At 43.6% G+C, this 21,693-nt stretch overlaps 1 protein-coding gene across 5 annotated transcripts in view; it reads right to left on the bottom strand.

The window, feature by feature from the left end:
- The window catches only part of CTPS1 (CTP synthase 1), a 41,943-nt gene that overhangs the window by 7,950 nt on the left and 12,300 nt on the right, over positions 1 to 21,693 (bottom strand). For 2 of the 5 annotated variants that reach the window (XM_014539530.1, XM_005866037.2), the window contains exons 1-12: positions 19,905 to 19,966; positions 18,872 to 19,050; positions 16,363 to 16,533; positions 13,847 to 13,947; positions 12,871 to 12,987; positions 10,139 to 10,222; positions 9,603 to 9,683; positions 4,661 to 4,812; positions 3,462 to 3,594; positions 2,155 to 2,243; positions 1,268 to 1,362; positions 540 to 602 (exon numbers count right to left, since the gene is read on the bottom strand). In XM_014539530.1, the coding sequence (XP_014395016.1) occupies positions 540 to 602; positions 1,268 to 1,362; positions 2,155 to 2,243; positions 3,462 to 3,594; positions 4,661 to 4,812; positions 9,603 to 9,683; positions 10,139 to 10,222; positions 12,871 to 12,987; positions 13,847 to 13,947; positions 16,363 to 16,533; positions 18,872 to 19,037 (1,252 nt within the window). In that variant the 5' untranslated portion in view covers positions 19,038 to 19,050; positions 19,905 to 19,966. Of the gene's footprint in view, positions 1 to 539; positions 603 to 1,267; positions 1,363 to 2,154; positions 2,244 to 3,461; positions 3,595 to 4,660; positions 4,813 to 9,602; positions 9,684 to 10,138; positions 10,223 to 12,870; positions 12,988 to 13,846; positions 13,948 to 16,362; positions 16,534 to 18,871; positions 19,051 to 19,904; positions 19,973 to 21,693 lie in introns of those variants that run through there. The other 3 variants (XM_005866036.2, XM_005866035.2, XM_014539529.1) reach the window with 3 other exon arrangements.

Raw genomic sequence — 21,693 nt, 5'->3', positions numbered from 1 at the left:
GCCAGGCACAGAGCTGACATGATTATTTCCCATTTGCCAGGCCCTGTGCTGGGACTATTTACGTATAACTTCATTTACTAGTTACAGCCATGTGAAGTGGATATCATTATTAACCCATTTTATAGTAGTAACAGAGGCCCCAAAAGGCTAAGGAATGTGCCTAGAATCACCCATAATAAATGATAAAGTCAGGTGGAGCCCTGGTCTAACCAGCTCAAGTTCATAAAAACTGCACAGCCTCACACAGGCCAGAGTTCTCTTGCTGGACACTAGGTCAGGGCGATGGCCATGGTGATAAAGTGTGAGGATCTCCAGAACAGGAAGTGCTGGGACAGAGAGCTTGCTCAGCTGGCTCCCTCCTTCCTGGGGTTTCGCTTGGAGGAGGCCCTGCTTTCCCTCAATAAACGTCCCCGTTCATGCACCCCAAGAGGTACTGAGAGCCCGGGCGGGCCTGTCCTTCTCCACGGCTCCCAGTGAGCCAATAGGCACCAGGCTTTGTGCCCTCCAGGGATGTAAAAAGCTTTTAAGCAGACACTTACCTTGCCATCCCAGCACATTTCTTGAAAATTCAACCACTGCCAACTGCATTCCTAAGCACACGCCTTGCAGGTGGGAGAGAAACAGGAATGAAGCTCCATGGAAAAGGTGACATTCCCACATTTCCCACAGCCTGCCTGGGGCTGTGTCCTGCTTGTACACAGCATTCCAACCACAAACTCTCTTAACTTCCTGCTATAAGCAAGCCCCCCTGCTATGCTGTATCTGCATCGGATTCTAAAAACTGACCTGAGTGTATGTAAAGACTCCAGGTTTCAGAAGTTATTCAATTCCAATATTCTATTCAGTACTTTGAAAAGTCAAGTTTTCCTCCCCCCTTTTACTCAGTTCCCACTTAAAATTGGTCAAGTTGAAAATTCCTGAAATTTACAGCAAGAAGAAGCATCCCAGATCACTTCGCTTACTTAGTCAACTGGTGCCTCAAGTGAGGATGGAACACAGTTCCCCAAGTCCTGCCTAAAGCCAAGGTCAGTAAATAAACAAGATTTCCTTACTGACACTTCATTCTTTGAAAGTTCCGTGACATCTACATGCAACTCACAAGTTTAACGTCTCATTTTAAAGGAGGGTTTGAATTTCTCCCACAGAGAACCAAAGAGGCTTGGACTTGAGTTGCTATGTGGAAAGATGGCACCTGTGTTTGGGTCTGGAGATCCCATTTCACTCACAGGCTACAGGCACCTTCCTTGTGCTCTTTTCTACTTCTTACCCAGAAAAGGCTTCTTCTGCTTCCGAGCCCAGGAGATAGCTTGGATTTTCCCTTCCGTCCCTCGAACACCAAATCCCCCTGGAACCAGCACTCCGCTGTTCAAGAGAAGAGAGCACAGCACGGGTGACCCCTCCCACCAGCCCAGCTTGCAGTGACCACCCACGGGCCAGTTCCAAGACACAGAAGCCATGAAGTTACCCATACACTTTGCCACTGGGCTATGCCTGTGATTTCAGGCTGCCAACGAGCTGAACGGAAACACTAAGAACTTAGAAAACACACACAAAACCATGGACTTTTCTCAGTGACGGTACTAAGTGCCAACAAGTAAAAAAAGATGGCATACAAAGTTGTAATACTGCTACCACACAGTATTTGTCCCAGGCACGGCCTCTTTCCTAATTTTTAATCTGTATTCATATAAATGCGTTTTCCCCCCCTCTGGGCTCACTGTGCTCCCCACGTAGGAAGGGACCTTTTCTGGTCAGCTTGAGTGCCACACTGACCTGGGGTCTCAGCCACAGCTACAGGGCCCCGTAACACTCAATTCTGCTGGTGAACTAGACATTCTTGCTCATGTTTTATGATTATAAATAGCAGCTGCTGAAAACAAACTACTTATAAGACTCTACCAACAGATACTAATCATATCTTCTGGATGAAAATCTTTTTAAGTTAAGCTTCACCAACAGATGCAATCAAACTAGAACAAGTTCTCTTCAGCTCCAATGACACGGAGGAGCTGTATTTTGGTAAGGTTTACATCATCCGGTATGCAGTCTCTTCAACAATTTAAACAAGCAGATTTACCACCAGCACAGGAAAGCACAGCACTTTGCCCACGGACGCAACCCAAGACCCTGAAAGCCAAGGGCAGAGCTACTCACTGAGCACTGCAGAGCTTCTGCCAGGCCTCGTGGTAGCGCACAGGCTCCTCCTGCAAGGTGCTCGGCTCCAAGTCCGTGGAATCGATGTACTGGGCGCGGTCAGACAGGAGAAAAGAAGCAGGCTCATGACGCCACAGCCGCGAACTGATCTTTCATAATTTCTGAACAGTATTATCAATGCCCCATCTTTCTCAATTTTAAAGTAGTTTAAAAATGATACTTTACTTTCAAATCCTCCCAATCACACCTAAGAGACCTCCCTGACTTTCTAGTCACCTTTCACCTCCACCATCTAACACAGGAGAGGCACAGACTAGCTCCACGTGGATAGAACAAATGAGTGATGCAAAGAACTAGCAAATGTAAGTCAGGCAGTGTAATGAAATCCCATAATTCTCTAAGAACATGGAATAGGTCGTTCTACAGGAATCTGTTCACCAGCACAAAGCAAACTATCACCCTGGGAAACACCTGGAGAAACAGGCAAACCCCCGTGTCGCTGGTGAGGACACCTGCTCCAGCTGGGGAGCTGCGATGCTGGGGGAAACATATAAAAGGGACAGGTGCAAGGTTTTCCAAAAGAGCTAACAAACAGTACTTTCTCTATGCCAGGCACAGTACTGAGCACTTTATATGAACTCATTTAATTCTTATAATAGTCCTATGAGGAAGGTACTAAGGCACAAAGAGGGTTAAGTAACTTGCCTGGAGTCACACATCTTGTAAGCAAGGGAGGCAGAATCTGAGCCCTGGCTGTGTGGCTCTGGAATCCATGGACCCCGACACTCTACCGCCTTAAGGAGACAGGCAGGGGCCATGCCTGACAGTCCACCGCTCGGCTTCTGCCCACCGCGTCGCAGAGCAGAGCAGGTAACTACTATTTACTGGGTGCTGCCCCCATTCCAAGCACTGACTCAGCGACTAGACACATATTTTGGAGAAACCTCCCAGCTCTATGTGGTGGATATCAGCATTCCCACTTCACAGACAGGGTAACTGGTACCAGCAATTGTGCAAAGTGCCTCTGGCCAGCCAGGGTTCCCCCACCCACTTGGGGCAATTTTACTTGGTTGCTTGATATTGAGATCCAAGCATTCACTGTCTCTCAGCTTCTACTCTGACCACCTCTCCCTTCATTATTTCCTGAAAATGCTCTACTGTTCTCTCAAAGCCAGGGGCCCACCATAAATCTTTTTAATCCTAAAAATAAATTCTGAGCTTCAAAAATATAAAGCAGATACACAGCATCTATGGACTGCAGACAGCCTCTCTGGTCATGCCTCGCTGCACAGCGCCACCCTCCTCACCTTGATGTCCAACTTGTGGTTGATGGCCAGTGCAGAATGCTCCAGGGCTTTAATGACAGAGGCGTAGGAGTCTGAGAACTTAGTGTACTTGCCCACAAGGGCAATAGAGCAGGTCTCCAGCAAGCGGTCGTATCTATCAATCAGAGGTCAAGAAACCACAAAATATTTAGAATGTACATATGACCACGTACATATGACTACGAGACCTTAATTCCTCTTGAAAGAGAAGAAAAACAAGTCTGGGAAGAACTTTCCGGAAGCAGCTATTATCTGAGTCCTATGTACCCAGCAGTAAAGAGCAAACAATTTTCAGATCAGTGTGGCTGGCTTAAGAAAATGGAATTTTAGAAGCCGTTACAAAGAGATTGCTTCAAAATCTCACACACATTGTTTTACAAAAAATTAAAATCCCAAAGGACAAAAAAATGGACCAACACATCACAAGGGTTAATGTGTGAAGGTTATAGTCAAATATATTATAGGATATCCACACAATAGTCCATATTCATTATATTATAAAACGTAATCAGCAACAGAGCAAAAATATTTATAATATTTTATGAAAAAAGCCCTAAAACTGTGTGCCATTTTTGTAGCTACAAGATGTGCATGTAAATGGACAAAAACTGAAAGGGAAAATGTCAAAATGAAAATATCACAGCAGTGGGATGAGTGGCTCCCCTCCCACGTGCTTACTACACCCAGTGCTCTGGGCGGGGCGTGAGATGTGAGCACCACACCGCCGCGGGAGGAGTGGGAGTTTTCAACGTGGTAGCAGGAGAAGACTGACTTCCCTGCTGATCCTCTTCTGGTGTAGGGTGAGTGACATGTTCCCAAGCCCAGCTCAGGTATCTGGGACGCTACCCAGGAGTGTTCCAGCCTCGCCAGTCATCGGTGTGGGCCTCGGGTACGTGTGCTAACCCACTGCCACCAGGTCCCTGTTGAGTTTCCAGTCGACCGGAGACAAGGGTGTCAGTGTGTAATCTGAACTCACTTGTGACCTGGGACCTAGGCCAAGTCCACCAGGACTTCCTTGTCCATGATACAACTACATGAAGGCTGAGAGCCTTTCTTAATGCTCCTTACCATTTATAACCTTTTCTAACATGAGTTGATAGCACAAGTAAGAGCTGAATTCCCCGAGCCCCTAAAAAAAAAGAAATAGGCTAGAATTCCCAACTCCTTCTCATGAAGCAAACCTGTCAGCCATCTCTTTCCACTTCATCAGCATTCTTCGTGGCTGCCTCTCGATAGGAAGGTCAAGTCTTCGAAGAAAATAATCTACAACCCCCTGCTCCTCTAATAACAAGGGGACTCGGTAGATGGACGAGACATCGTGGACACAGATCACCTGTTTAAAAAGCAGCAAAGGTTATTTTACAAAACAAACAAAAACTAACTGGGCTGACAGCTCCTACTAGCACCTGACCTTGAGAAAATAAGTAATTTGAGAGAAAAAGGGCAATTTTTTAGAAAGATATAAAAAATAGTGACTAATTTCTTATAAACATGGACACAAATATATTTTTCATAATTTATTTTTATTGATTTCAGAGAGGAAGGGAGAGGGAAAGATAAAAACATCAATGATGAGAGAGAATCATTGATCAGCTGCCTCCATGCCTCCTACTGGGGATTGAACCCACAACCCCAACATGTGCCCTGACCAAGAATCGAACAGTGACCTCCTGGTTCTTAGGTCAATGCTCAACCACTGAGCCACAATAGATGGGTGGATACAAAAAGCTTAAAAAAAAAAAAATCACAAACTAAACTACAAATGTTGTTTAAAAAAGAAAGTCATGTTCAAGAAGGATTTGTCACCAGAATAGTAGTTCTCAAATTTGGCTCTGGAACCACTTGGGGGAGCTTTTAAAAATCCTTAAGCCTGCTGCACTCCACACCATCTCTGGAAGTAGGAGGAGCATCAGTATTTTTTAAAGCTGAGTTTCAGAATCACCACACTAGAAAATTTAACAGTGGGATTCAATACATGAACAGATTAAAGGAGAGGAAAAGAATACCTCGGTGGATGCAGGTTTAATAAAAATTCAAAACCTATTCATAATAAAAATTATTGGTAAATTAGAAATTTTATGGAAAATATAAAAAACCCAGAGCTAACATCATTTAGTTTGCTATTAATACTAATGCAAAAGTCTGGAACAAGGCAAAACAGGCCATATCACTATTTCTATTCAGTGATGTACTAGAGATATTAGCCATTACAATTAGATTTTAAAAAATGTATATGAACTAAAAAATAAAGAAACAATTATCACTAACTGTATACAATATTATTGTTTAATCCATAAAAAAAAACACAAGAAAATGTATGCGTAAACAATCAGAACTAACAGAATTTAATTAACGTTAGCTTGCCTTGAAATCAATGGGCAGAATTCAGCAAGGTTTCCTACACATGGATATATCTAATCAGGAAATACAATTTTTTTAAATATGCCATTCACATAGTAAATTATAAATACCTGTGATTAAACCTTAAGTTTTTACAAAGATAAACAAATCTAAAAATAAAATTATACAATATTAGAGGCCCGGTGCACAAATTCATGCACCAGTGGGGTTCCTCGGCCTGGCCTGCAGGAATGGGCCAAACCAGCTCTCCGACATCCCCTGAGGGGTTCCAAATTGCGAGAGGGTGCAGGCCAGGCTGAAGGACTCCACCAGTGCACGATCGGGGCCGGGGTGGGGCGCAGGAGGTTGGCCAACCAGGGAGAAACCACGGGAGGGCTCCAGGGCATGTCCGGCCCATCTCGCTCAATCCCAATTGGCCAGACCCCAGCAGCAAGATAACCTACCAGTCAGAGCGTCTGCCCCCTGGTAGCCAGTGCACGTCATAGCAACTGGTTGACCAGTTGATTGTCTGCCCCCTGGTGGTCAGTGCACGTAATAGCGAGCGGTTGAGCAACCTTAGCATATCATTAACATATTACGCTTTGATATGCTAATGGACGACTGGACGACCGGACTTTTAGCATATTAGGCTGTTATTATATAGACCAGTGATGGCGAACCTTTTGAGCTCGGCGTGTCAGCATTTTGAAAAACCCTAACTTAACTCTGGTGCCGTGTCACATATAGAAATTTTTTGATATTTGCAACCATAGTAAAACAAAGACTTATATTTTTGATATTTATTTTATACATTTAAATGCCATTTAACAAAGAAAAATCAACCAAAAAAATGAGTTCGCGTGTCACCTCTGACACGCGTGTCATAGGTTCGCCATCACTGATATAGACTATTGAAAGATAAGTCCTGTCAACAAATGGAGCTAGAACTGGATATAGGCAAAAAGATGACTCTCAACTTTTATTGAAAAGTTGTTATATATAAAAGTTAACTCACAATGAATCCTAGACCTAAACATAAACCTAAAATTGTAAAAATTTTTAAGAAAACATAGAAGAAAATCTTTATGACCTTGGTTAAACAGAGTGCTTAAATATTATACCAAAAGTACAATCTATAAGGAAAAAAAAAATGGAGTTCATATAAATGTAAAAGGTTTTTGTGCTTCAAAAGATACCATTAAGAAAATGAAAAAATAAGCCACAGACTGGGAGAAAAAATGTGCAAATCATATCTGGTAAAAGTTCAGAATATATAAAGAACTCCTAACAATAAGATAAGCAACACAATTTAAAAAACAGGCATAAGATTTCAAATTCAAATTTAAATATAGATATATTGTCACATTTTTAGAGTGAATAATTTTAATGACAACCTATTCTATTACTGAATTGAATTATTCATTTGCTAGGATAGAAATGTCTAAAATAATTGAAGAAGTGCAGAAACATTTTTCACAGTCTTGAGATCTTGCTTCCAGGTGTGACCTCTGTTTTGGGTCAAATCCTATATTAAAACCCTAATATGCAAATCGACCGAACAGTGGAAGACTTGCACAACTGGTTGCTGTGACACGCACTGACCACCAGGGGGCAGACACTTAACACAGGAGCTGCCCCCTGGTGGCCAGTGCACTCCCACAGGGAGAGCTCTGCTCAGCCAGAAGCTGGGCTCACGGCTGGTGAGCAAAGCAGTGGTGGCAGGAGCCTCTCCCGCCTCCGCAGCAGTGCTAAGGAGCAGCGAGCAGGCGGGCGGTAAGGAGCGAGGGGTCCCAGACCATGAGAGGGATCCTGGACTGCAAGAGGGATGTCCTCCTGCCGGCTTAGGCCCAATCCCCTGGGGTCCCGGGCTGCAAGAGGGCGCGGGCCAGGCTCCAGTGCACAAATTTTGTGCACCGGGCCTCTAGTAAACTATAACAAACTCATTAAAATTTTCTGCAGGTTTGGACATTCTTACTTTGACAAACATAGCCACTTCAAAATGGAGTCAGATCTGCCATCCCAAAGGAACTGCCTTGTATGTCTTACTCCTCAAACCTTTAGGATGTTTAAATAACCTCTGGACTGAGCCAAACCAAAACTGTGTTCCAAACAATTGTTTGCAAAGCTAACAAGAAAACACATTTTGACTACCAGACTGAAAATTAAAGGCATTGTTTAAAATAGCACCACCATACATAGCTAAAGAGTAACTTAGCTAATCTGCAGCTACAGAAATTCCTTCTTGGACTTATTAACACCAACAGGAATTCCTTCCTTCTATTCATGTAATTATTCTGTTTTTCTTTCTCATAGAAACCTCTTGCTTTCACCCACTAATTAGAACAATGTTTGGGTTTCTACCTGAATCAGTGCTTCCCAAATAGCAAAAAAACCCCAAATTAATAATAATTGAAATACATGATAAAAAGGCTGTTTATGCCCAAGCCGGTTTGGTTCAGTGGTTAAAATGTCGGCCCCTGGACTGAAGGGTCCCAGGTTCCATTCCAGTCAAGGGCACATGCCTCGAATGCAGGCTCGATCCCTGGCCCTGGTCGGGCTGCATGCGGGAAGTAAACAATCCATGTTTCTCTCTCACAATGATGTTTCTCTCTCTCTGTCTCCCCCTCCCTTCCACTCTCTCTAAAAATCAACGGAAAAAATATCCTCGAGTGAGGATTAACAAACAAAAAAAATGGCTGTTCATAACAATGAAATTATTCTTACACCTATTCGTTATGAATCCCTTTGAGAGGGCTCCCAGCTCTCAGCGCAGGAACCACACCCAGGAACACTGCTCTCAGGCCCCAGGCTGCCCTCACTCCCTGAAGCTTGCGCCAGCATGGAGATGGAGATGACAGCTGCTCTGTAATGGGGAAAGGCTTCCCTCTTGCTCTATTCCCTTTAATGCCAGGCAATGATTTTAATATTTTTATATTCAAATCCACACTCCTGGTAGTCTTATAAATGGATTTTCCTTATTTTAACCCTGCTGCTTCATTCTCCCCTCTCTGTCTCCTGACCTTCAAATAATCTAGCAGCAAAACAAAGCATCTATAACTGAATCATAAAATCCTTCAAATCCATAAACTCTCTTTCAGCCAAACCTGACCAATGCTACAGTCTCAACTAATCACCACTAGAATTTCTATACCATGCACCATACTTAGACATATTACAGCTCCGAAATTTTGAATTTCCTGTACCATAGGTACCCTTGTAGCACAGATAACAGAAAAGACTAAAATATGTTTAGAGCCTACAACACCTTAGACACCAGGCACCAGGAATATAAAGTTGAATAAGGTGAGCCCTGCCCTCAAGAAGCTCAAAGTCTGTTAAGGGAAACACACAGACACACATAAAGGGGCAGTATAAGAGCTCACCACCAGCACCTGTGAGCCCAAAGATCAAACTGAGGTTCAAGAGTGAGAAGGTTTGACAGGTAAAGCTGCTCCGATAATACTGTGTCCTAGCTGGGCCCCAAAGGAAGAAAATGAATAGGAGGATTGTGAGGCCAAGAGGGGGCCGGGGGGATGGACACCATTCGGCATGGCTGCAGAAGGTAGTACAAGAAGTGGGGAGAGGAGAGGCAGGAGAGGAAAAGTACATTGGGGAACCACAGACAGGGTCATGGAGTCACAGAGCCAATGGTTTCAGTTCTTCCGGGGAACAGCCTGTGGTCTCAAATCCTGAACTGACAATAAGCCTTATGAGACCGGTTAAGAGACTTCAGGATAATCAGAAGCAAAAAATGATTCATGTGAAGATGGAGTTTCTACTCACCTGTTCAGGTTCAACATGGCAGAACATAGATATTTTCTCTTTCACTGATGTGTCGAGAGGATTTGCACACCTGCACACAACCTGGTAGTAAAGAAAGCAAGATAATTAGAACGGATTACAAAGCTGGGCTTTCTCCTAATTGAAATGAAAACAAATATCACTGTTAAGCTAACTCCTAGCACAATGCGTGCATATTATGACAATATTACCTGTTTGCAAACTTAAAATTCCTAAATCCCAAACTGGAAAAACAGATACGATTACTGAACTACAAGAGGCAAATGGGGTTTCCTCAATGTTCTTGGTTAGGAGGGAAGAGAGAATAAATGACTCGCTGAGGGGAGAAATAAGACTCGACCACATACATGCCAGATAAGGAAATATTTGTAAACTACAGCCCCAGTTCAAAGAACCAGACCTATTTCTCCACCATCAACTAAAAGCATGCCAAGAAAACAAAGGGATTGGGTGCCACAGAAGAGATTTTAATGAGACACACAAGATCATGCTGAAACCAAGGAATAAGGAACTCTTACCAGATCTGGGGAAAGCCCAAGGCCTCTGAGCTCCCGAACACTATTCTGGGTGGGTTTAGTCTTCTGTTCCCCTGTTGAACTTGGCTATTTTACAAAAGAAAAAAAAAGTTACTTGCTCTATGATAGGAATTTTCAAGTCTGACTTTTCCTGGAACCCCCTTCTTAATGGGGAAATAGATTATTTGATCCTTCATTTCATTTTTATTTTTGTAAAAGTTACACATCACATATTTTAGAGTCAAACAGCTCTACAAAGTTTGTCCTAAAGACCAGTGGTGCCAAAGCCTAGAGACAGCCAGCCACTCTTTCACTTTTTAAACTGATCCCTTTAGTATGCTTTATTGCTGATTCCTGGCTTATAGTTTGAGGCATTTTTTTATTGATTTCCTTGTTACATTCTACACATGTAACCATTCTGAGCCTGCAGCCCCCCAACTCACGATCCCTCATCAGTGTTTATGACTTTTGAAAGTAGTTAAATACTGTCCACCGTTAAGCCATGTGCCATTCTTTTCCTTTCTGGTCCAAATGTTTGTTTTTCTGTGTGGCTTTCTGTTTTGTTTTGTTTTGTTGGTATACTGAGTTTTCTATGTACTAAATTATCTTTATTCTCCTCTCACACTTAACAGATACATTTGCTGGGTATAGAATTCTAAGTTGAAAATCATTTTCCCAAGAATTTATTAGGAAACAGCTTCACTTTTAGCTTCCAGTATTGCTGGTGAAAAGTTGAATGCCATACCGATTCTTGATGTTTCTCTTTAGAGCCCTTTAGAATTTCTTCCCCATTATTCTGAAATTTCACAAGGATGTGCCTTGGTGTGGTTCATTTTTCATTCAATATGCTAGGCATTCAGTGGGCCCTTTCAATCTAAAAACTCATGTCTGGAAATTTCCTTGAATTGTTTACAGTAAAAATTTTTTTTCTATAAAGGGCCAGATAAATATTTTAGGTTTTGTTGGCCATGCATTCTGTCACAACTACTCAACTCTGCTCTTTTAATACAAAAGCAGCATGGACAATACATAAACATAAGGGTGTGGTCATATTTCCATACAATTTTCAAAACAGGCTGGATTGATTTGACCTGTGAGCATAGCTTATGGGCCCCTGGTTCAGACTCGTTCCCTCTCCATTTATTATTTTTTGGGACATCCTATATTTGGATGTTAAAACTCATGGACCATTCCTCAACTTTCTTGGTTTTTCTCTCTTGATCTTTCTGTTCTACTTCCCAGGGTATTTCATCAACTTTCTTTCTCTTAAATTTTTCAGTTCTGCTATCTAATTTTTAATCCCCAAGAATTTTCTATTCTCTGAATATTCCCTTCTTGGGTATCCAGCTTTGTCAAATAGATGCAGTTTATTTCCCTTTAATTCTAAGGATATTAATGACAGATTGTTTTATTTTCTTTAAGTTTCCTGCTCCCTGCAGAGCTTTAATTTCCTCTAATTTTCTTTTTTTCCTATTGTTTTGATCTCTTGCATGTTAGATACTTTCTCCAAATGTCTGATCACTGGCTCCCAGCTCATCTTTAAAAGCCAAGTGGCGCTAACCGGTTTGGCTCAGTGGAGAGAGCGTCAGCCTGTGGACTCAAGGGTCCCAGGTTCGATTCCGGTCAAGGGCATGTACCTTGGTTGCTGGCACATCCCCAGTGGGGGGTGTGTGGGAGCAGCTGATCGATGTTTCTCATCGATGTTTCTAACTCTCTATCCCTCTCCCTACCTCTCTGTAAAAAATCAATAAAATATATTTAAAAAATAAATAAATAAATAAATAAAAGCCAAGTGGAAGTTCCGTGAGAGTGCATGGACTTGTCCACCAGGTCCTCACTCTGGGAATTGGCTGGCCTGTTTCACTGGGGAGCCTCTGAGGGCAGTGTGTTTTCTCCTGGGCTGGTCATATACCCCAAGAAGAATCTTACAATCTCCTACATGGAAGGTCCAAGCCTGGCTGTGATGTTTCTGGGAACCAAGTGGAAGAAGAAGATAGGGTGTCTCAAGAGCATCAAATTACACTTCCTCCCATGTTTTTAGTTCAGTATTACTGCCCTCAAATATCCTTAGTGTCTGCTCATTCAGAATCTCTCTTCAAAGAAAGAAACCTCCAGTCTTCTGCCAAGGTGGGGGCGGGGCTAGGGCCCCACTGTGCACATTAGGGAAGGGTGGGGCTCACAACTGCCTTCCAGAAGCAGTTAGACCCCCAAGAGGTTTTACTGCTTCTGGAACAGCAATTATAAGCCTCACCCCTACCCCCACTCCCAGAGGTACCGATGCTGCGCATTCTTGCGCCTCTGAAGGGCAAACTGGATTACTTCTCTCTTTCCCTGATGCAGGCTTAGGATCCAGCTCTCCCAGGTCTAAGTCAGTTTCCACATGTCCACCTGCTTTCTGCCTTCCTAATTTTTGTTACTGTTGACTCCTCTCTCAGTATTTATCTTTGTGAATTTTTGTCTATATAAAAATTCCCTTTACCATAATTGTCATGGGCTTCACCGTGTGGTTAAAGACAAACGGGCATGTTGAATCCAACAGCTTTAACTGCAACGTCCCTGACTATTTTCCCAAATGTTTCCCACTGGATCTTTTCAGAAAGTATGATTGTAACTTAAAATTCACAAAGAAGTTTTTATTTTCTGCTTCCTACAGCTCAAATATTTAAAACAGAAAAGGAGTGAAAATCATTCTTTTCTCCCTCCTCTCCATCACCCCCAAGTTTTGAATGACTTACCTGAGGAACTAGGCTGACGTGAATATTACAAAAGTTCTCTTTTTTGACCTTGAATTGGAATTGACGGAAGGCCTCAATAAATGGCATGCTTTCTATATCTCCCACTGTTCCACCGAGCTAGAGAAACAAAGTTATTTTAGAGGTTAAGTACTAAACCTCCCTCCTGTGGGTTAGTTTTCTGATAGTAATTAGGTATTTCTTTGTGCTAAAAGATTACTTTTTTTGGATGGGCTTACCATTCCCCAAGATTATCATGGATCTTTCCACATGATTTCAAGAAAAAGGTCAGGCGAAAGATGTACTAGGAATTTTATTTGTAAGAGAGTCACAGAGCAACCTAAATCTTATCCACTTAGCCACAAAAAACTTTTGTATTAAAAAGCATCATTTGCAGCCTAGCCCACATGGTTGAGCATCTATCTACCTATGAGCCAGGAAGTCACAGTTCGATTCCTGGTCAGGGCACATGCCCAGGTTGAGGACTCAATCCCCAATGGGGTGTGCAGGAGGCAGCTGATCAATGATTCTCTCTCATCATTGATGCTTCTATCTCTCTCTCCCTCTCCCTTCCTCTCTGAAATAAACAAAAATACATATATATTTTTAAAAGTATCAGTTACAAACTAGCTGCTAGAACTTTCGAGTCTCCTATTTTGCAGGAACAGAGATCCAACAGCTAGGATAAGCAAAGCAGGAATATAGAAACTGAAACCAAAGGAGGCTCATTCATTCACAGAAACACAATGTGTCACAGTCCACACCACATAGATGTATAAATGCTGAAAAAGGAGAACTGCTCGGACAAGGTATCAGTTTTGACTGCACAGCCGATCCACATGACTGTTGCTATGGCCTCACCTGCCACATCACAGTTAGGAGGGTCAAGGGCTTCGCTGCTGATGGCTGACTAAGGAGGTGAAAGGTACACCTGGCCACCTACTCAGGAATCACAAGTTTAGAAAAGACTTATACACACCTCGATAACACACACTTGAGGTTCCAGGCCATCTTCATCCACAGGTATTAATGCCTGTCTCATTACCCACTCCTGGATTGCATCTGTGATGTGAGGGACAACTGAGAAGGAGAAAAACAGTGGGACTCACACTTTTCCATCAGCAGAGGTGAGGAAGACACACTTTACCTTTAACAACAAATGGCTGCACTCTTTGCCTTCACAGAGAGGCAAAGGGATCACAAAAATATTTGAGAGCACTCTTAAATGACCTTTGCCTTCACAGAGAGGCAAAGGGATCACAAAAATATTTTTGAGAGCACTCTTATATGACCTTAAAAAAAAACCTTTGGGCTCCTGCTCCCACTCCCCACAGCCTCCTTTCCAGACTTCCCAGTGGTGGCTGGAGACACTAGAGGAGAGTAGGGTTGAGAGTGGCGTCCTGACCCACATCAGAGTTCTTGCCACTGAGCCGGTCTACCCTGGCTCCACAACCACCCGGCAGACCACGTGGCCGCCCCACCGCTTACCGCTGAAGGTGGGCAAGTCAACCTGGGTGCTTTTCAAGGAACAAGAGAAACCAGGACCCTGTCCCATTGTGTTCCAGATTCCCAGAGGGGAGACAATCCACTGGAGACAGTACAGTGGAGCACAGTAGTTATGAGCACAACCTCTGGGCTCAGAATGTCTGGATTCACGTCTCAGTTCCACCTCTCATTAGGGGTGGATCTTTGGGCAAATTACTTAACTATTCTTAAGCTCAATTTCCCTCTCCATGAACTGGAGATAATAGCTTCTCCTTCATAAATCTGTGCAAATTATATGACACAGCACTGGTAAAATGCTAAGCAGAATGCCTAGCGTGTCAGTGCTCAATAAATGCCAGCTATTGCTAAAAACTTAAAAATCATAACTGTTAGATTCTGATAGCAAATTCCTAAGGGGCAGAGATTACTGTTTAACTTGCTATATATAGAGCCAGCAGTGCCTCAAGCACAAGGATATTCATTATCTATTCCATACACAGCAGCTAAAGTGATCTTTTAAAAATGCCAATCAGAGTTCACCACTCCCTGAATTTATGCTCTGAGTAAAATCCAAACTCCAGGCTGGGGCCCAGTAGGCCCCATATGACCTTGCTGCAGCCCCCACCTCTCACCATCCCCCTGGGTCCTGTGCTCAGCTGTAACAGCTCCTCATTTCCCTGGTCAAGCCCTCTGCAGCCTCGAAGCTTGGTACATGACATGCACCTCCACCTTCTATTCCTCCCATGGCTAGCCTCTCGGCTCACACATCCTCTCCTTGGAGGCTTTCCCTGAGCACCTGTCCAACTGGCTCTCCCCACCACTTTCTCAATCTCTCTTCACTCTTCTTCCATCACAACTCCTAACAGACACCTCATTCCATCTGTGTGTAACCTCCACAAGGGCAATGGCCTCTTTGATCTTCTTCATCAAGTATTCCCAGCACCAGGGAGGTCTGACTACCTGCAGTGAGCATTCACAACATATCTGATGAAGGAATGAATAAATGGACAAATACACTGGGGCCTAGAAAAACAAACTGTATAATCAAGGTCATTATAATTCCAAATTGGCCCTTTTGTGTACAGTGTCAGGAACTCAAAAGAAACACTTTACTGACTTAGCTCCTTTAATCCTCCTAACCTCCCGGAGAAGTAGATACTGTTATTATCTTCATTTTACAGAAAAAGAAACCAGATCTGAGAGGTTAAGTAACACACCTATGTTCATAAAGCTGGTAAGTGGCAGAGCTAAGGTGTAAACAGGACCCGATTAGGCTAGAATCTGGTCTAGGGTTGCTCATTGTCAGAGGGACCTTTGGCTTTCGGTCCAGGAAAACCTGAAGCCAAAAGCACATCTATTCTCCTAACCCAGGTGAAAGCCACTTTTTATCAGCCCCAAAAGTTTATATGAATGTCATTATACTAGGTCAGGGTTTTCCAACCCCACCTTTTTCAAACCAGCACTTTTCTCAAATGAACCACTATGCAAACCCCAAGACAGCAAACAGATACAAGTGAAACTGGGCTGGTGATAGCTCAAGAGGACTGAGACCCACTTATCAGACTCCCCTAGCCCATTTGCACTGATGAGTAGCCTAAAACCAATGCACATGATGCATGCCTTTTCCCTATCACTACCTATACATAGACACCATTTGCACTGATGAGTAGCCTAAAACCAATGCACATGTATCACTACCTATACATAGATACAACAACCACCACCAACACACACACACACACACACACACACACACACACACACAGTCAGGCTTACTGCCCTAACCTAGTTGCCTTCATCACTTCACACTCATCACTGTACTGTATAAAGACAACAGCTCTCTGGACTCAAATCACACCACCAGACTGACAGCTTCCGTGCTGTCCACAGAGCAGTGATGGCTTCTTCAAGTTATTGTTTGAGTCAACTGACGGCATATTTCAATAACAATACACAAAAGAAATTCAACTGGTTAAGATTTTTAAACTTTGAAGGCAAATCCAGGATTACCTTGGACGGTTTTCCCCAGGTAATCCCCTTTGCGCTCCTTGTTGATGACGTATTGGTATATCTTCCCGGTGGTCAGATTGTTATCCTTGGTGAGGCGGATGTCAAGGAAACGCTCATAGTTACCCAGGTCCAGGTCAACTTCTCCACCATCATCCAGTACAAAAACCTCACCTGCAGTAAACAGTGAAGATGTTTAGGGTAATGAAAAATACACATGCCATGGCACAACTTGTATGCCAAAACATAAATACTCAACTAGAACAAAGTTACCTATACGCAAAGCAAAGAAATTTACTTCTAGGTAACTAAATAGGACGCACACATAAAATCACCAACCATTCTTCAAAAGGTAACTTCACACTCCAGTCTGTCAACAAACTCAGTCTGAATCAGATAGTTCTGAAATAGCATGGAATTGAAGAAAATTATAGCCCAAAGGGCTGTGGACATATGAGACTTTACAGTTAGAATGGCATGTTGTTTTCAACAAATTCTACTACTTGAACAAAGCAAGGTTTGAAATGTGATAAAAGCATGACTTGATTCAAGGCTTAAACAAGACATATACTGTATATGTTAAGGTCGTTGATTCTAAAAGCCAGCTCTGGGCTACACTTTAGTCCTAAACAAAGTTGTGAAACTAAAAGTGTTTCCCATCCCTTTGTTTCACATTCATTCCTCGAAACGTCATTCTAGCAATTTTGCCCAGAATGGTTGGTTTGTTCCTACCATCATAATAAGAGACAAGCTCAAACACAGGAAAGGAAAAAAATGTCTTATTTTCCCCCTCAGAGAGAGGGCCTATCCTCTGCTCAGGAATTCTGTAGGAGATATTGCCCCGTATGTCCATCTTTTCCTATCGCTATTTATTACACATAGATTTTGCCCTGGTGACACTCACCCTTACAAATTTTTATCTCAACACTAGAGGCCCAGTGCAGGAAATTCGTGCACGGGGGTGGGGGTGTCCCTCAGCCCAGCCTGCACCCTCTCCAATCTGGGACATCCCTCTCACAATCTGGGACTGCTGGCTCCTAACCACTTGCCTGCCTGCCTGATTGCCCCTAACAACTCTGCCTGCCAGCCTGATAGCCCCCTAATTGCTCCCCTGGCCTGATGATTGACGTCTAATTGCTCCCCTGCCAGCATGATTGTCCCCAACTGCCCTCCCCTGCCGGCCTGATCACCTCCAACTGCCCTCCCCTGTGGGGCTGAGGGGACTGAGGCTGGATGAGGTGGGGCTGAGGGGACTGGGGGACTGAGGCTGGATAAGGCGGGGCTGAGGGGGACTGGGGGACTCTGGCTGGATGAGGCGGGGCTGAGGGGACTGGGCACTGCCATCTTGTGGCTGTGGGCGCTGCCATCTTGTGAGAGCGTGGCAGTCAATTAGTATAGTCCCTCTTTATTGGCCGTGGGTACTGTCATCTTGTGAGGGTGTGATGGTCAATTTGCATATTCCCTCTTATTAGATAGGCTTAGAAAGTAGGAATATGAAAACAGAATTTAAAAACTTAGAAAGTATGTTCTATTAGTACATCTCCCCCCAGTTTTAAGCAATTAATCTTTTAGGTACTTCAGACAATCAGGTATCACAGTTGGTAGGTACTCTCCTATCCTCCTTTGACAGTTTCAACTTTTCACTCACCTCAAAAGATGCTCGTTTATATTATCCAAACTCTGTTAGCAAAACAGAAGCTCCAGCATTTAATTGTTGCCGAAATCCCTGCAAAGTGGTCCATTAGCCTGTTTGAATGGACACCTCCATCATAGGAACACGCAACTTGCAGAGCTCAGTTACCTCCATCTTGGAAGGTGCTTGCTATTATCAAGACCTTTCTTATACCAGGGAAAACTCTATTTCTTTATTATCTTTCCATGCATCCTATTTGTAAAGCTTGGGGCCAGCAAAAATAAATATAAACCCCTGTTCTCAAATATTTAAAGAAAGTTATGTCAACAGATTACCTATTTTCAATTGAAGTGACAGATTTTCACTCAGCTGCCAGAAAGATAATTTCTATTATTTCTGTAACAGAAACCTCTACACTCCAATTACTACATAGCATATTAAGATTTCTCCTTCCTCTCTGTCCAGGTGAGAAAAGCGTCATTCTGCTACTCTAAGGACCTTCTTAGAAGGCAAGAAATGGAAGTTATGTTATGCAAAATACACACAATTTCCTAGGGCCGACTGACATTTCTTCTACGCACTACACAATTATTTTTAAAAAGAAAAGAGCCCTAGCCCATTTGGCTCAGTGAATAGAGAGTCGGCCTGCAGACTAAAGGTCCCGGGTTCAATTCTGATCAGTTGCATGCTTGATCCCCGGTTCTGGTCGGGCACATGTGGGAGGCAACCACTTGATGTGTCTCTCCTACACCGATGTTTCTCTCTCTCTGTCTCTCCCCCTCCCGTCCACTCCCTAAAAATCAATGGAAAAATATCCTCAGGTGAGAATTAACAAAAAGTAAATAAAAGAAAAAAGAAAGAAAAATGCACTGTGCTTACCATGCTCGTAAGGAGAGAATGTTCCTGCATCAATGTTAATGTACGGGTCAATTTTAATTGAAGTTACATGTAAACCACATGACTTCAGTATTGTGCCCACACTGCTGGCGATGATTCCTTTTCCAATTCCTGATATAACACCACCAGTAACTAGAATGTACTTCATTTTACTGTTTGACCTGGGAGAAGGAAAAATTACAGGTTAACTATATCTCAACAAAATAAACTAAGGTTCAAATACCAGCTCTGCCACTTACTAGTTATAACCCTCTTGGAGCCTAGGTTTCCGTCTGTCACATGACTTCTGAAAGTTGTTTTGTTGTTCTTGGGTCACTTAATGGCTTCAGTCAAATATGAGTTGAAAAGCAACTGCTAATCAAATAATGTACCTATTTTTTTTAAAGCTTTGACAACAACCCTTAGAGTTAACCTAATAAAAAATAATAATAACTTTAAGCTATTGATAAAACTATGCCTCAAATGTTGGCTGACATCACCACCAGACAATGGAGTACCAGGCAGGTACCTCATTATTTTCCCTACATGGGGAAAGCAATTTCATCCTTGGATGAGCACTCTAATTTCCCATAAAAGAAATAGTGTCTCTGGCTAAACGACAATGTAGCCCCAAGAAAACACAGCTCCTCTAGGTTACGGAAGACAGAATAAAAGGAAAGAACTTTAACATTTAGAAGAAGTTGCAGTGAAACCTGAAAATCTTTTAAAGGTAGCTCTCTTCTGCAGTGTAATAACTTGCTCCTAGCCAGCCATCTCTCCCAGGTATGACCTGGAGCGTTTTATATATTGGAGGAAAGGGACAGCAGATAATAAACCAGTGTGAAGCACATAATGGGCGGAGGACTCAAAGAGAGGGCAGATTAGATTAAATTCAAAGAACCAGACAGTTGTGGCAGTGTCTGGAAGAAACAGACTCCAGGAGAGATAAAAGGGATGGATAGATACGAGAACAGCAGAAAGAAGGGGCAGGTACAGCAGCACAGACAAGAAGTGGAGGAGACGGTGACAGGCTCACCAGGGGGCATTTACCACTGGCCCACAGCTTCAAAGGTCCAGAAACATCATTTGGTCAACAAACCTAAATGTGATCAAAATGAGAAACACAATCACCAAGGAGAAAAAGAGATGCTTGCTTTGGCCAAGTCAGGTCCTTCTCTGGGAACACATCATGTGAAGCCAAATTATAATAAAAATAAGCTAAGGAAAGGAACAAGGAACCAGGAGTTCTGCTTGGAGCAATCTCCCACCTGCTCTTCCCCAAAGCAAGACACACTTGGCAAGAAGATGAGAATGCTTAGAATGTCTTCCCCCCGACAGAAGACAGACAGAAGACCCCGTGACCATGTCCTGCTCTATCCTCTACTGTAACATTTCCAATAGCATGCTCTTGGTTTTCTCAAAATGCACACGGGGTTCCCAAAAAGGGCTTTAGAGACAGATAAATAAGAGAAATGCTGGGATGCTGGCTAAACAGTCAATTGGTTTCTTCAATACAAGATCTCTGGGAGCCTTTAATAAGGTGACATTTCATGTGACCTCCAAAAAAAGGAGTATATAGCATGCAGTTTCCCCAGACTTATTCGACCCCATGTCCCTATGTGGGGGAAACACTTCTCTGACTGTTCCCTTAAAGTAAAACAGTTCCTTCCTGACACATGAATCAGACTTGGTTATATTTTAGATATGCCCTGGCCAGGTATATCCCAGAGACCATGCCTGGTCTTACTAAATTTGGGTGTTCCTAGAAATTCCTCAGCCACTCAGAGTGGGTTACAGAGGAAGGAGGCTCATCTCACCATTTACATTTGAATCGCCTGTGTTACTGTAAAAGGTAACCCCTCGCTTTAGGGGTGATTCTTGCTGTCTCCCACCGTGCCCGGCAATAAATATTCCATGTGCTCAAAACCAGGTGAGGGCTGGCAGTCCTGGACTACCCAGTACGGTGAGCATGTGTGTAAGTGCTCCTGAGCCAGACACTGGGGACCACCATCCGTCAGATTTGGGCCCATACCACCAGCGGCTGACAGTCCAGTTAGAGACAAAACATGTACAAAGAAATGAGTAATCCAGCAATGGTGAGAGCAGAGGGACAGCATGCGAAGGGGATTGAGGGGGCAGAGAGCAGAAAGCTTCCAGTGACACCACCAGGGTGAGTGCCCTGACCCATCTGGAAGGAAAGAGAAATCCGAGGGAGGAACCCAGATGCTCCAGCCTTGCCGGGCCGAGAGACTTGCAACGGGCCTCAAAGTCTGACGGCGTGGCTTAAGCAGGGGAAGGCGAACAGTGCACAGGAAGGTGAAGGCTGCCCACGGAAAACAGGCGGGGCCGACAGAGAGAAGGGCCAGGAGGGGGAGACAGCGGAAAGCAAGGTGGGAGTGCAGGCAAGGGGCCCCATCATGGGAAAACGTGAATGTCCAATCTGAACTTTATTCTGCAGGTGATGGAGACACCGGAAGGTCTCCAAGCTAAGGAGTAACAAAAACCACGATGCATCACAGGAATTCATCAAAGATGGAAGAAGAAAAAAAAGCTTCTTTTGTTGTTAAATGCCGCGAGAGCCAGTTCCAGCGCCTACACTGTGTTCGGAGATGAGACCTGTCAAGTCACTTAGGCTGCCTGGAGCCCGAGTCCTTGCATCTGTGAAATGGGGTGACCCTCTCCACATCGCTGGTGTCACTGCTGAAGATTCAAGTCATAACGCGTGTGGACGAAAATGCGCCACGCAGACACGGGGAACTTCACTTGAAAATGCCACATCGCCACCCCGGGCGGCCGGGAAGGGAGGCGGCCGGCTGCGGGGCTGC

The sequence above is a fragment of the Myotis brandtii genome, unplaced genomic scaffold (assembly GCF_000412655.1).
Source record: "Myotis brandtii unplaced genomic scaffold, ASM41265v1 scaffold220, whole genome shotgun sequence".
NCBI lineage: Eukaryota > Metazoa > Chordata > Mammalia > Chiroptera > Vespertilionidae > Myotis > Myotis brandtii.
Note: the sequence above shows the minus strand (reverse complement) of the source record. Positions and strands in the feature narration are given on the sequence as shown.